Raw genomic sequence first — 14,498 nt, forward strand, 5'->3', positions numbered from 1 at the left:
AAAGGAAGACTCGAAGACAACTCTCACACCGCTGAGATCTCAAAGCTGTGGATGTGGAAGGGCGGATGTGAGGACGAAGAAATTGAGGACTAACATAATGAAAAATGATATGGAAAGAAGTATGATGAGGGTACAGTAAGAAGGAAGAAAAGACAACCAAATCAAACGAAGAAGGAAGAGATGATTGTAGTCCTCACACTGGAGAAGTCTGAGGAGCACACACGAAACGAGAGGAGGAAAACGAACTTGAAAATAAACCTATAGAAAGAAAAAGCAGAAGACCTCAAGATAACCTTCACACCACCGAGGTCTTGAAGGACGTGGAAGGGCGGATGTGAAGACGAAGAAACTGAAGACTTACATAATGATTCACGATGCGGGAAGAAGTAGAATGAGAGTACAGTAAAAAGGAAAAAAATGACAACCAAATACAACGAAGTAGGAAGACCTGAGGAGCACAAAAAAGAATGAAAACGAGCTTGAAAATAAACCTATCGAAAGAAATCGCATATGACCTCAAGATAACCCTCACACCGCCGAGGTCTCAAAGCCATGGATGTGGAGGCGCGGGTGTGAGGGCGTGCGCTGCGGGCTGAGGCGGAGCGAGCACGAGTTCTCCAGGACGATGGTACTTTTGGTGCTCTTGCGGCGGTGGTGGTGCGTGGCGGGGAAGCCGAGGCGCCGCATCCTGTACTGCCGCCACCGCTTCCTCAGCAGCTCCTGGACCTCCGTGTTCATGAAGCAATACAGCACCGACACGAACACGCCCTGGGGAGAAGGATGGGATGAAGAGGAGGATGATGATGATGATGATGATGATGATAATGAGAAACGTTACAGCACAGACACGATCACACCCTAAGGAGAGGAGGAGAAGGATGATGATGTTGATGATGAAGATGAGAAGCGTTACAGCACAGACACGAACACGCCCTGGGGGAGGAGGAGGGGATGAAAAGGAGGAGGAGGAGGAGGTGTTAGTGAGTGTAGTGGCGTCAATAATGGTAGGTAAAGAGTAAGGAAACAAAAACTGAAATGGCTGTTGATGAAGATAGATTGATGATAGGCAGCAGGAAGAGGAAGCAGAAACACGGTGATGATGAAGAAGGGGAGTCGATAATGGTAGATAACAAAGAAGAAAAAGACTGAAATGGCAGTTGATGATTATGATAGATTGATGATAGCCAGCAGGAAGAGGAAGTAGAATGAGACGGTGGCGGTGAAGGAGAGTAAGATGGATCGCGAGGTAGAAAGGAAGGGTTAGAGGAAGCAGATAAATGACCTTAGCGGGGAGACGAAGGGACGGAGGAGGAAGAAGGGGGGAGAAGAGGATATCATAGAGATGGTGTTGATGGGAAGAAGATGGATAATGGAAGGGGACGCGTGGTAATGATGCCGGAAGGGGGGGAAGGAAGGGAGGGGGTGTTAGCGATGGGAAATGGATGGTAATGGGATATGGGAAGGGAGAAGTAGGAGGAGGTTAAGGAGGTAGAAGAAAAAAGAGAAATAAAATAGAGAAAAAACGAGTGATATAAGATAAAGGAAGACCATGGAAGAGAGGATGGAAGAGGAGGAGGAGGAAAGGAAAAGATGAGGAGATATTGTGATGTGAATGGAAGTACTGAAAAAGGAAAGGAGGAGGAGGAGGAGGAGGAGGAGGAGGAGGAGGAGGAAAGGGAATATAAAAAGGTGGAAAGCTTGAAGGAAAAATATATTGCATTGATTGATAACTTGCTCTCCAAAAGCTCCGTCTGTTTGTGTTTGCTTGTTTGTTTGTTTGTTTTTCTATGCATGCACACCCACCCACGAGAGAGAGAGAGAGAGAGAGAGAGAGAAAAGTTACCAGGAACGTTCAGAGAAATCCACCCCGCCCCCTTTACACACACACACTCGCACGTAAAAGGGGAAAGTGGTAAAAGGAAGGATTGACTCAGATCTGGGAGGTGTAAAAATATATAAGTTCATGGTAAAATAGAGAATGGAGGCAACTGGACGGTGATAGAAAACGGGCTGCGCGTTGCCACAAAGAACACGGACAACAAAGGAGGAATACGTGGCTTATGTGCGATGTTAGGTTGGGAAAGAGTATGTAAAAGTTTGCCCAAATGTAATGCAGGTTTAAATGTGCATAGAAACGTTTGGTGTTGCTGCTGCACATCGTAGAGGAAAGAAAGGAGATAAGGGGATGTTTTCAGAGTCTAGTTACCAGATGTTGCCAGCTAGTTCGTCATTCTGCCCAAGGAGCCTGAGGTGATCTTTCATTTCTCGTAAATTACCTATGTTTCTCTGGGACCTGTTTCAGTTATACCGCAATGGAATAAATTAAACCGTTGTTGAGAAAATGTTATAAAAAAATGTTGCTTAAGACTGCGATGCCTTCGTGGATGGACGCTTGTAATGAGAAGGGTTTTTATCTGTTATTTTTTTTACCTCGTTTACGAAGACGAAAAACAACGAGAATGATGCCATTTTTACAATTACTTCATGTATTGACGTCTAAGTGAGCCCTAGAGAACCATTGGGTATTTACGATAACTAAAACGTTACTTCAGGCTCCGTGGACAGAAAAACGTACTTGCTGAACTTATATGGGAACTTTATTTTATAGTGAAGGGAGATAAATTGCAACCCTCTGTGTACCTGTGACGACTGCAGGATGGCGTTGGTGAGCATGTAGGCGCCCTCCAGCCTGCCTCTGTCCCCGGGGTTGACGGCAAAGAGGAGGTTGGTGATGCCCAGGAGGGGGAACAGTACCACGGTGGCCTTGATCGCCTTCCTGAGGGGGACGGGAGGGAGGCAGGGGTTAGCAGAGAGATAGAGAGATGGATAGATTGGCATAGAGAGAAAGATAAGGATATATAAATAGAACGATAATTAAAGATAGACAGCTACATTGGTTAAATTATAGACATAGCTAGATATAAAGTTTGCTTAATAATTAGATAGACAGATAAACAGAGGGAAAGATAGTTTTTTTTTTTATACAACAAAATACAACCAAGTAATATATAGCAGTCATGATTTAATATTGCCGTCCATTAATAAAACAATAAAATTATAAAGCGAGTTATTTAAAACATGAGAAATTCCTAAAACTATACGTATCTCAAAGCGGTAACACACACACACACACACACACACACACACACACACAGAAAGTTATGTAGGCAGGTTATTGATTGCTCCGTCATGCAATTCACAAATAAAAATCTCTCTCTCTCTCTCTCTCTCTCTCTCTCTCTCTCTCTCTCTCTCTCTCTCTCTCTCTCTCTCTCTATCTATCTATCTCTATCTGTCTATCTATCTATCTATCTATCTATCTCACCTGACTTGGGTCGTCTCCACGGCATCGCTCGCTCTTAGTTTGGTGACCAGGATTCTGATGATGTTGACTAGAAACATGAGGTTGATCTGCAAAAGGTCAACAAGAGGTCAAAGGTCAGCAAGAAAGTCAAAGAAGTGAAGGCAATATGTTATGTGCATATGGAATGACCTTAGAACATACCTCGTCTTTATTTGACATCCGTAATTTTATAACACCGCCAATCATAACCTAATTTCACTGTCCATTTATTTAGCTAAACTTTTCTGGGGGGCGTCTAACGTATTGGCGCTCACCATATGACTGCCAGGCCTGTTCCACTCATCCACTACTCTGCCCTCCTCGTCCACTATCCTAATCCCCTCATTCACCATTTTGCTCCACTCATCCACTACTATGTTCCACTCATCCACTACTCAGCTCTTCTCATCCACTATTCTAATCCCCTCATTCACTATTTTGCTCCACTCATCCACTACTATGTTCAACTCCTCCACAACTATTCAACTCATCCACTGCCTTGTTCCACTTATCTACAACTGTTCCATTCATCCACTTCTCTGTTTTCCTCATCCCTCACTGTTCCACTCATCCACTGCTCTGTTACTCTCATCCATCACTTTCACTCATCCACTGCCTTGTTCCATTCATCCACAGCTGTTCCACTCATCCACTGCTCTGTCCCACTCATCCCACACTGTTCCACTCATCCACCAAGCCTGTTCCACTTACCCAACACTCACGCATCCACTACTTTTCCACTCATCCAACACTTTTCAGCTCATCCATCACTCACCCACACATCCACGGCTGTCAGTAAACCGATTCTCTCCTCTGTTTTAATTGCATCTCTCCAACTTAACCCCATTACTACGTGTGCTAATCTGCTCCCGCGTACGCTACGGTGAGGTCTGGTTTAACTATTCTGTAATGGTAGTAGGTCATGTATATTGTTGGATGAGATGAATTTGTTAATGAGAAAGAGAGAGAGAGAGAGAGAGAGAGAGAGAGAGAGAGTTAAAAAAAAAGAATAAGAAGGTGAATGCTGTAAACTAGAAGGAAAAAGGGAAGGAAGAGAAGATTAAATAATGTAGAGATATAAGAAGAAAAAGACGAGAAAAGAAGAAGGGTTATGTGGGAAGGGAGAAATGAAACCATGAGAACATTATAATAGTATCTAGAAGCATTATTATATTATCATTATTATCATCATCAGTATCATCATTACAACTATTATTAGCAAGGGAATCGGAGCGTGAAACTATCTTAACACACAGCCAGATTATCCTGTGTTAGTGTTCTCAGATCCCCTTAATTAGGCATATACAATTCGTGTCGACGCGGATCAGATCAGACGAAATACTGGAATGACCTTTAAAGCCATTCCCAGCGGTGCGTGTGACCTCCCTGTACTGTTGCTCGCGGGGTTACAGAAGTGGGTCTTGATTTTCTTCGGCTTTTAGTATATTTTCTTCTTATCTTACGTTTTGGCTGTTGTACGTAGATATCCCTTGGTCAAATCCTTATTGCGGTACGTTATCCCCTCACTGTACTGCTCCTCGCGGGGTTATAGAAGTGGGTCTTGATTTTCTTTATCTTTTAGTAATGCTTTTTCTTCTCTAACGTTTTGGCTTTTGTGCGAAGAGATCCCTTTGTCAAGTCCTCATTGCGGCTCGTATCCCCTCACTGTACTGTTGCTGGAATTTTTATATATGTGGGTCTTGTGTTTCTTCATCTTTTAGTAATGCTTTTTCTTCTCTACCGTTTTGACTGTTGTACTAAGAGACCCCTTTGTTTAGTCTATCCCTCAATGTACTGTTGTTAGTGTTGTTATATTTGAGAGTTTTGTTTTCATCTTTTTTTAGTATTGTTTTTTCTCTTTTCTTCAATTTTTCTCCTGTGGTATCATGCTGAGTCCCCTTCGTTAAATCCCTATGGCGTTTTGTGTCGCTTCGCTGAATTGTTCCTCGAGTTATAATTGTCTTGTTTTTCCTTTATTTTTTATCGTTATTTTTTTTTTTTTGTTTGTTTGTTTCATGTAGGGGCTAATTCCTTTTGTTTAGTCCCTATTGCGTTATGTGTCTTCACTGTGCTGTTCCTCGTGTTATAATTGTCTTGTTTTTTCTTTATCGTTCATTGTTGTTTTTCTGTCTTCAGCGTATTTTTTGGGGTTTCATGTAGAGGCTAATTTCTTTTGTCGAGTCTCTATGGTTATATGTATTACCTCACTGTACTGTTCCTTGCGTTGTTATAATTGTCTTGTTTTTTTTATTATGTTTTAGTGTTGTTTTTCTTCTCATCAATGTTTTTGCTGTGGTTTCATGTTGAGTTCCCATCGTCGAGTCTCTTTTGCAATTTGTATTTCTTCGCTGTACTGTTTCTCGTGTTTTCATGTCTACTACTACTACTACTACTACTACTACTACTACAAATTCTACCACCACCACTACTACTGCTACTACTACTACTACTACTACTACTACTACTACTACTATTACTACTGAGATCCATAAAAGGGGATCAAGGGAAAACAAAATATATATAGACCCAAACAGACTCCCCTGCCTATATAAGCAGACATGGATACGACAAATAAAAGTGACAGTTAAGGAAATAATAAAAAAAATGGTATTGGGGGTGACAAAACCAGCGCGTAATGAGTTAACAGTTGGATGTTGACTCTAGCTTAAAACTCATCATTTCAACATATTAAAGCAAAATACGAATCACCTTTTATGCCGTTACTCTCCACCTGGTGTTAATGCATTCCCTGAACTAATTAGACGCAGGGCAAGCTCCGAGGTTAATCACAATTCACATCCACACAGAAACCGACATTAATATTTTGCCACAGTCATCGAAGTGGGGGAAAACGTGGGTCATGTTTTGTTTCTCTCCCTGTCACACTTGGGGCCCCTGCTGACACCCGCCTGATATAACCTGACACAAGCTCTGAGGTCAAGCCTGTTTCACATTCACGTATTCACCCAGCAAATTAACCGTGATATACCCTCTGGATTAATGGAAAAAAAGATGCTCTGTTATGTCATGGGTTCAGATTTGCGTTGCTGTAGACATGGTACTAATAAACAGAGAAAGTAAAGCGATATTGCAATGACAAAAACGTGGAAGTCAAGCCATGATATACCTTATGGATTAATGGAAAAATGTATGCTCTGTTATGTCATGGGTTCAAATTTGCGTTGCTGTAGACATCGAACTAATAAACAGAGAAAGTAAAATGATATTGCAGTGACAAATCTCCAAGTCATTCATGATTCAAAATTCACGTATTCACATAACTCACCACCTGACATACCTTCTGGATTAATGGAAAAATAGATGGTTTGTTTTGTCAGGTGTTCAAAATTTCATTACTGTAGACATGGAACTAATAAACAGATAAATTTAAATGACATCGCAGTGACAAATCTCCAAGTCATTCATGATTCAAAATTCACGTATTCACATAACTCACCACCTGATATACCTTCTGGATTAAGGGAAAAATAGGTGTTCTGTTTCGTCAGATGTTCAAATTTTCATTACAGTAAACATGGAACTGATGAACAAGGACAGCAACGAGATATTTCAGTAACATAAACTCAGAAGTCATTCATGATTCATATTCACGTAATCACACACGTCACCACCTGGTATACCTTCTGGATTAATGGGAAAATAGATGCTTTGTTTTGTCAGGTGCCCAAGTTGTGTCACGGTAAACATGGACTCATAAACAGAGACAGGAACGTGATATCGCGGTAACATAAACTCCTAAGTGTTTTGTATTCACGTATTCACCCAGCAACTCAACCTTCTGAATTAATGGAAAATTGATGCTTTGTTTTGTCAGGTGTCCAAGTTGTAAACATGGACTCATAAACAGAGACAGGAACGTGATATCGCGGTAACATAAACTCCTAAGTGTTTTGTAATCACGTATTCACCCAGCAACTCAGCCTTCTGAATTAATGGAAAATTGATGCTTTGTTTTGTAAGGTGTCCAAGTTGTGTCACAGTAAACATGGCACTGGTGAAGAGAGACAGTAGCGTAATTTTCAGTAACATAAACGCTGAAGTCAAACATGTTACATATTCACATATTCACACAGCAACTCAAGGATAACATACCTTCTGAGTTAATGAAAATAATGGATGATCTGTTTCGTCAGGTGTTCAAAATGTCATTACTGTAGACATGAAACTGTTGAACAAAGGACAGTAATTTGATATTCCAGTAACATTAACTCGGAAGCCACGCCTGTTTCATATCCACGTATTCACACAGAAGTTAAGAACGATATACCTTCTGAATCAAGGAAAAATATATGCTCGGTTTTGTCAGGTGTTCAAATTTTCATTACTATAGACATGAAACTGTTGAACAAAGGACAGTAATGTGATATTCCAGTAACATTAACTCGGAAGTCACACCTGTTTCATATCCACGTATTCACACAGAAGTTAAGGTTGTGAAGGTGAGGAAGTAAAGGAAAGAAAAGGTAAGAAGAAAAATATATGCTCGGTTTTGTCAGGTGTTCAAATTTTCATTACTGTAGACATGAAACTGTTGAACAAAGGACACTAATGTGATATTCCAGTAACATTAACTCGGAAGTCACGCCTGTTTCATATCCACGTGAGGAAGTAAAGGAAAGAAAAGGTAAGAAGAAAAGGTAAGCTAAGGAAGAGGTAGACTGCGAAGATGGAGGGGAAGGAGAATGAAGGGGAGATGAATGGTAAAACAACTCTCTGAACGTGAGGAAGGGAAATGAAGAGGAAGGGAGAGAAAATGATTTGGGTACACGTATGATATATTTCGCCGCACGAGTTGAAGGAAAAAAATACGAATACTGTTTTGTTTTGCTATCCGCCCAATTCGCGTCGTAGCAGCCGTGGGAGTAATGAAATAACGCGGCGGCCTGACAACTGTGTAACGCAATGTGGGCGATAAAAGACTCATTGAAGCGGCGACACGTGGAGAGGTTATCAAATTCCGGTTCGTCAGGCGGGGAATGAAAAAAAGGGTTGTGAGCCATTGATTATTAGCTATGCCGCCCCTGCTCCTACTACTACTACTACTACTACTACTACTACTACTACTACTACTACTACTACTACTACTACTACTACTACTACTACTACTATTATTACTACTACTACTACTACTACTACTACTACTACTACTACTACTACTACTACTACTACTACTTCTACTACTACTACTACTACTACTACTATTATTACTACTACTATTATTACTACTACTACTACTACTACTACTACTACTACTACTACTATTATTACTACTACTATTACTACTACTACTACTACTACTACTACTACTACTACTACTACTACTACTACTACTATTACTACTACTACTACTACTACTACTACTACTACTACTACTATTATTACTACTACTATTATTACTACTACTACTACTACTACTACACACACACACACACCTTACTTAAACCCTCCTACACATCATCATCATCAACAACAGCAAAAAAAACAAGAATAAAAAAAGCACCATTATTATTATCATTATTATTATCATTGTTATTGTTGTAGGTGGTATTGTAGTTATTGTTATCGCTTTTTTTTGTTGTTTACGGTCTCCCTCCTCCGCTCTCTCGGCAATGGCGGGTCCAATAGAGACTTATTTTTCGCATCGTGTGGGTCTTTTCCGGTCCGGCGGGCTCTCCTAGACCACTTAACGAACAGCCATCTTCGTTAGTCCTGCGTGCAACGGCTCACCATTTTACCTTCTTGTCTCCGCCGCTATAACGAGGCACCTGGCGGACACCTGATTTCATGGCAATTAGCTGTCATGTTATCCCGGAGAGGTTACATGCCCGTCTAAAGGTGATGGGCGATGGCCGTGTGTGTGTGTGTGTGTGTGTGTGTGGTTGGTTATGTGGCTACCTACCATCGTTTGTCTTCTTTTTGTTCTTTTTTATTGTTCCTGATCCTCTCTCTCTCTCTCTCTCTCTCTCTCTCTCTCTCTCTCTCTCTCTCTCTCTCTCTCTCTCTCTCTCTCTCTCTCTCTCTCTCTCTCTCTCTCTCTCTCTCTCTCTCTCTGTCTCACTATCTCTCTCTTTCTATCTATCTGTCTGTCTATATATCTATCTTTTCATGGCTTACCCAAACATAACTCTTCATATTTTTCCTGGTATGTCCTAATATACTTCTAATCCTTTTCCTTCTTACATCTAATCTTCTTTCTGTCTCATCTTCGTTATTCTCCTCTTCCTTTTCCTCTTTCCTCTTTCTTTTTCTTAGTTTCCATTTGGTCCCATGCTCTTTAATTCTCCCTTTCTCTTTTTCAATTTTATCTCTTCTTGTTTTATCTTTTAAATTTCAGTATCTTTTGCTTATTTAATTTCTGCCAGTTTTGTCTCTCTTTTCGTAGTTTTATTTTAATTTCTTTCTGCTTAAAACATCTACTTATTTATTCATATTACGTCATACTCTGCTATCTTTATTTTACTTTCTTATTTGCCTAAAATCATCTTAATATTTTTTTTCCCCTGAGAACACGCCTAAATTCATGGGTTATTGTCTTTAAATCCATCCCATCCATCTTTTGTCCAGTTCCCCATTGCAAGAGTTGTATCTATCAAATCCTTCATCACATCCTGTCCACCTGCCATTCAATTCCATTCTACCTAACATCCATTTCTACTTCCTCCATCAACTCCCTTGTCGCTTCCTGCCCACCTGTTTCACCCACCTCACCTCACATCCCTCTCCCTCTAATCCTCAGGTGAACTCAGGTGTCAGGGGACGGGGGTGAAAGCAGGTGAAAAGGGGGTCATTTGTGTTATGTATGAGGCCGCGCGCTCCTTGGCCTCACGAGGGTTGGAGGTAAAAGGTGAGGAGGGGAGGAAAGTGGGTGGGAGAGGGAATGGAGAGATAGGGGAGGAGTATATGATGGAGGTGAGGAGGCGGGAAGGAAAGTGGAGGGGAGAGAGAATGGGAAAATAGAGGACGGATAGATAGTGAAGGTGAGGAGGGAAAGGAAAGTGAAGTGTTAAGGGAATGGTAAGAAGTGAGGGGTAGATAGCGAAGGAGGTGAAGAGGGAAAGGAAACAGGAGGGGAAAGGGATTGATAAGATAGGGGAGGGATAGATGATAAAGATGAAGGGAAAGGGGAAAGGAAAGGGGAGAGGCAATGGTGAGATGGGGAAGGAGTAAAAGTGAAGATGACGGAGAGGGGAGTGGGAATAGGGAGGGGTAAATGGGGAAGAAGGTAAGGAGTGAAGGGAAAGAGGGAGGCGAAAGGTAGATAGTGAAGATGAAGATGAAGATGGCCGCCTGTACAAGGATACGAGTACCTGTGTGAAACTGAACGAGGGGCGAGGGAGAGCTTTTGTGTGGGTGTGAGGCAGGAGTGTGTGATGTCACCAAGGCTCTTCACACTTTCTTGCCTTGTCTTTGTCTATTTTGGCCTTGAGCTGTTTCCTTTACCGTAAAAAAAATGTAAAAAAAAACACACACATTGATGGTTGGGTTTTGTTTCTGCACAGGCGACAGTTCAAGGGTATAAAAAAAGGAAACATTAATGAAAAAAAAAGCCCGCTACTCACTGCTCCTAAAAAGAGTACAGAGGAGTGGCCGAAAGAGAGGTCAATTTCGGGAGGAGAAGTGTACAAGAAAAATAACAGAAAGAGAGAGTAGGAAATTCAGGTGCAAAACTAATAAAAGGAAATTACTGAACTCTCTTGGTGACAGTTACAGTTAGGTGACACTGAAGTTGCCTCTGATATATATTAATAGATGAATAGTGAATGGAAAACCTCACAGCCATATCGTATAATTTTTTACAAGTTTCTTCTTTCATTCAAGTGTTAAAATAAGGGAAAATGTGAAAGTAGAGGTGAAGAGAAATGAAATGAATGGAAAATGAAAATATATTGATGGATAAAAAGTTAATGGAATCCTTATAGCCATATCGTATAATTTTTTACCCGTTTCTTCTTTCCTTCAAGTGTTAAAGAAAGGGAAAATGTGAAAATGGAGGTGAAGAAAAAGAAAATGAATGGAAAATGAAAATATATTGATAGATAAATAGTTCATGAAAAACCTCGTATCCACATCTTATAGTTTTTACCCGTTTTTTCTTTCCTTCAAGTGTTAAAGAAAGGGAAAATGTGAAAATGGAGGTGAAGAGAAGGAAAATGAATAGAAAACTTCATATCCATATCTTATAATTTTTACCCGTTTTTTCTTTCCTTCAAGTATTAAAGAAAGGGAAAATGTGAAAACGGAGGTGAAGAGAAGGAAAATGAATAGAAAACTTCATATCCATATCTTATAATTTTTACCCGTTTTTTCTTTCCTTCAAGTATTAAAGAAAGGGAAAATGTGAAAACGGAGGTGAAGAGAAGGAAAATGAATAGAAAACTTCATATCCATATCTTATAATTTTTACCCGTTTCTTATTTCCTCCAAGTGTTCAAGGAGGGAAGAATTAGAAGGTGGAGGTGATGAGAAACGAAAGAATAGGGAAATGATTGAATCTCTTCCTTCCTTCCCCAGTAGACAGACCTTCCTACTTCCATGTTCTCCTTCCTCATTTCCCTCGTTGTAACCCCCGAGGGATTTTAGGGTTTGGGAAGAAGGAAGAAGTAGAGGCAGAAAAAAATGTCACTCTCCCCTGTTCCCAATGCCTTGTTCTCTTCTCTTCTCCTCCATCACTTTATTCTCTTCCCTTCCATCAACGTCCCCATTCTCTTCATCTTCCTCTTCCTCTTCCCCCTGGTGAATGCTCTTTTCCTCTACCTACTTCCCCCTCCTTCTTGCCCTCTCGTTTTCCTTAATTCCCGTCAGGCTCTGTCATCACTTATGCTCTGTTCCCTCTATTTCATCTCTTTATTCCTCTTTCCTCTGTTCCTCCATTCCTTCCTTTGCCGTCTTCCTCCCTGACTTCCATATCAATTCTCTCTGTCGCCATCTGGCCTTAAATATTTGAGCTATAGCCGACCTCAGCGTCAAGGGAGGCATATACCGTAGTAGCCCCTGCGGAACTGGCCTCTTGTTTGCCTCGGCGCCGCACCGTCAACAGAAAACGAGACACTTACCGAGGCAGGAGCACGGACGAGGAGACATGACTTTGTACCCCCGACTTTTATCCTCAACATATATTATTTTCTCTTGTTTTTTGTGATATGAGGCGGAAATATAACGTATTTTAACACTAACACTAAGAACACGCCTGAATTCATGGGTGATTTACTGTTGTTATATTCATCTCATCCCTGTTGTATCCAGCTTCCCTATGCAAGAGTTAGCCAGTATCTTCATTCTTTCATCCATTTCATACAGTCGCACGAACACTAACCTGAGAGCACCTGACTTTTTGATGATATACTGTTGTTAAATCTCTCATCTCTGTGTTATCCAGCCTCCAAATGCAAGCGTTGACCTGTATCTTTCTTATTTCATCCCTTTTATGCGAATAGTACCCTGAAAACACGTCTGAATTCATGGGTGATATACTGGTCTTAAATACATACCATTCCCATCTCTGTTGTCCAGCTTCCTAATGCAAGAGTTGACCTGTATCTTCATTCTCTCATTACGACACGTATTTTGCTCACTGATTTGTTTCCTTTGTCACATAGAGAATCAACCTTCCCTTTGTACTCCCGCTGTGTTTATTACATTGGCAGCAGGAGCATTTTAAGGGCAGTTTTACCTTACACTTATTTTTTCGTCTCCTTTGCCATAAACACAATCAGCCTCTAGTTTTAAAAGCCGTGACAAAGGCCGCCCCGCCTCGTCAACAAACACCCGATGGAGCACACGTCTCGTTCCCTCGGATACTATGGGTTGAAAAAAGGGGCGTTAGCAAAAGGTGATATTTTGAATCGTTCCTAATCATGTGCTTTGTTTTGGTGATGAAGATTAACGTGACGGTCGCGATGAAAAGTAACGCAGCAAAAAAGGGGTGTCAGGAAGTAGGAGTGTGTTTTAATCCTTCTAATTGTGTTTTGATAGCGTGATGAAGATTAACTATACGGACGAAATAAAAAAAAGGAGAAAGTCGTGTATTTTAATCTATCTAATTGCTGGACTTGTTTTTGGGTGACGGAAATTGCAGTTATGGGCGAAGCTAAAAAATACCACAGGAAAAAAATAGATATACAAAAAATGGGTGATGATCTTTAATCCTTCTAAATGCTGGACTTGTTTTAAGTGATGGAAGTTGCTGCTATGGGCGAAGTTAAAAAGTCCCACAGGAAAAAAAAAAGGTATACACAATGAGGTGATGATCTTTAATCCTTCTAAATGCTGGACTTGTTTTGGGTGACGGAAATTGCTACTATGGGCGAAGTTATAAAGTCCCACAGGAAAAAAAAAGGGTGTACACATTGAGGTGATGATCTTTAATCCTTCTAAATGTTGGCCTTGTTTTAAGTGACGGAAATTGCTACTATGGGCGAAGTTATAAAGTCCCACAGGAAAAAAAAAAAAGGTGTGCACAATGAGGTGATGATCTTTAATCCTTCTAAATGCTGGATTTGTTTTGGGTGACGGTAATTCATGTTATGGCCGAGGTAAAATGTAGCTCAGAAAAATAACGAACTCACGGGAAATTACCTTCATGATGAATCTTCTGCGTGGCTCAAAAAGCGACTCGAGTTAATTGAAAACGATGAAAGAGACACTATGGTCGGTATGATAAGACACTCGCTCCTCACATCAGCTATTTCTAAAGGTCAAAGAGGGGGTCAGTCGGGTTCTAATGAGTGTTCCTTCAGGTTCACGGTACAGAGGAAGGGTCATACTACCACCAGGGTCATAAAACTACTGGAAATGCCTACAACTCCTATGAAAGCCTTGTCAAATAGGTGTTCTCCGGCGACGAAATGTCTTATAAAATGCCACTATTTAAACTCCATATATATTGTGTACTTTCTTGTTCTCGTTTCTCGCTCCTTCAGAACGAAATATTAAACCCAAATCAAGTTAGTCTCCCCAAATAACCTTAAAAGTAGGAGATGCAATATTCCTTACACTTAATAAAAAATAATAATAAAAAAATCAGTCCTATTCTATCAGTAAAATTTAATAGTCCTTTTGTAATTAAAAGTCATACATCTTATCAGTGTAATCATCAAGTTAGTCTCCCCAAATAACCTTAAAAGTAGGAGATGCA

General features: G+C 40.6%; 1 protein-coding gene across 1 annotated transcript in view; it reads right to left on the reverse strand.

Annotated features, from left to right (window-relative positions):
* LOC126992126 (corticotropin-releasing factor receptor 1-like) overlaps positions 1–14,498 on the reverse strand; it is a 206,399-nt gene that overhangs the window by 1,086 nt on the left and 190,815 nt on the right. The window contains exons 9-11 of the mRNA XM_050850790.1: positions 3,326–3,411; positions 2,641–2,776; positions 1–768 (exon numbers count right to left, since the gene is read on the reverse strand). The exon at positions 1–768 is cut by the window's left edge and continues 1,086 nt beyond it. Of these exons, the coding sequence (XP_050706747.1) occupies positions 529–768; positions 2,641–2,776; positions 3,326–3,411 (462 nt within the window). The 3' untranslated portion in view covers positions 1–528. The remainder of the gene's footprint in view (positions 769–2,640; positions 2,777–3,325; positions 3,412–14,498) is intronic.

This window comes from Eriocheir sinensis, unplaced genomic scaffold, assembly GCF_024679095.1.
Source record: "Eriocheir sinensis breed Jianghai 21 unplaced genomic scaffold, ASM2467909v1 Scaffold403, whole genome shotgun sequence".
NCBI classification, from domain to species: Eukaryota; Metazoa; Arthropoda; class Malacostraca; order Decapoda; family Varunidae; genus Eriocheir; species Eriocheir sinensis.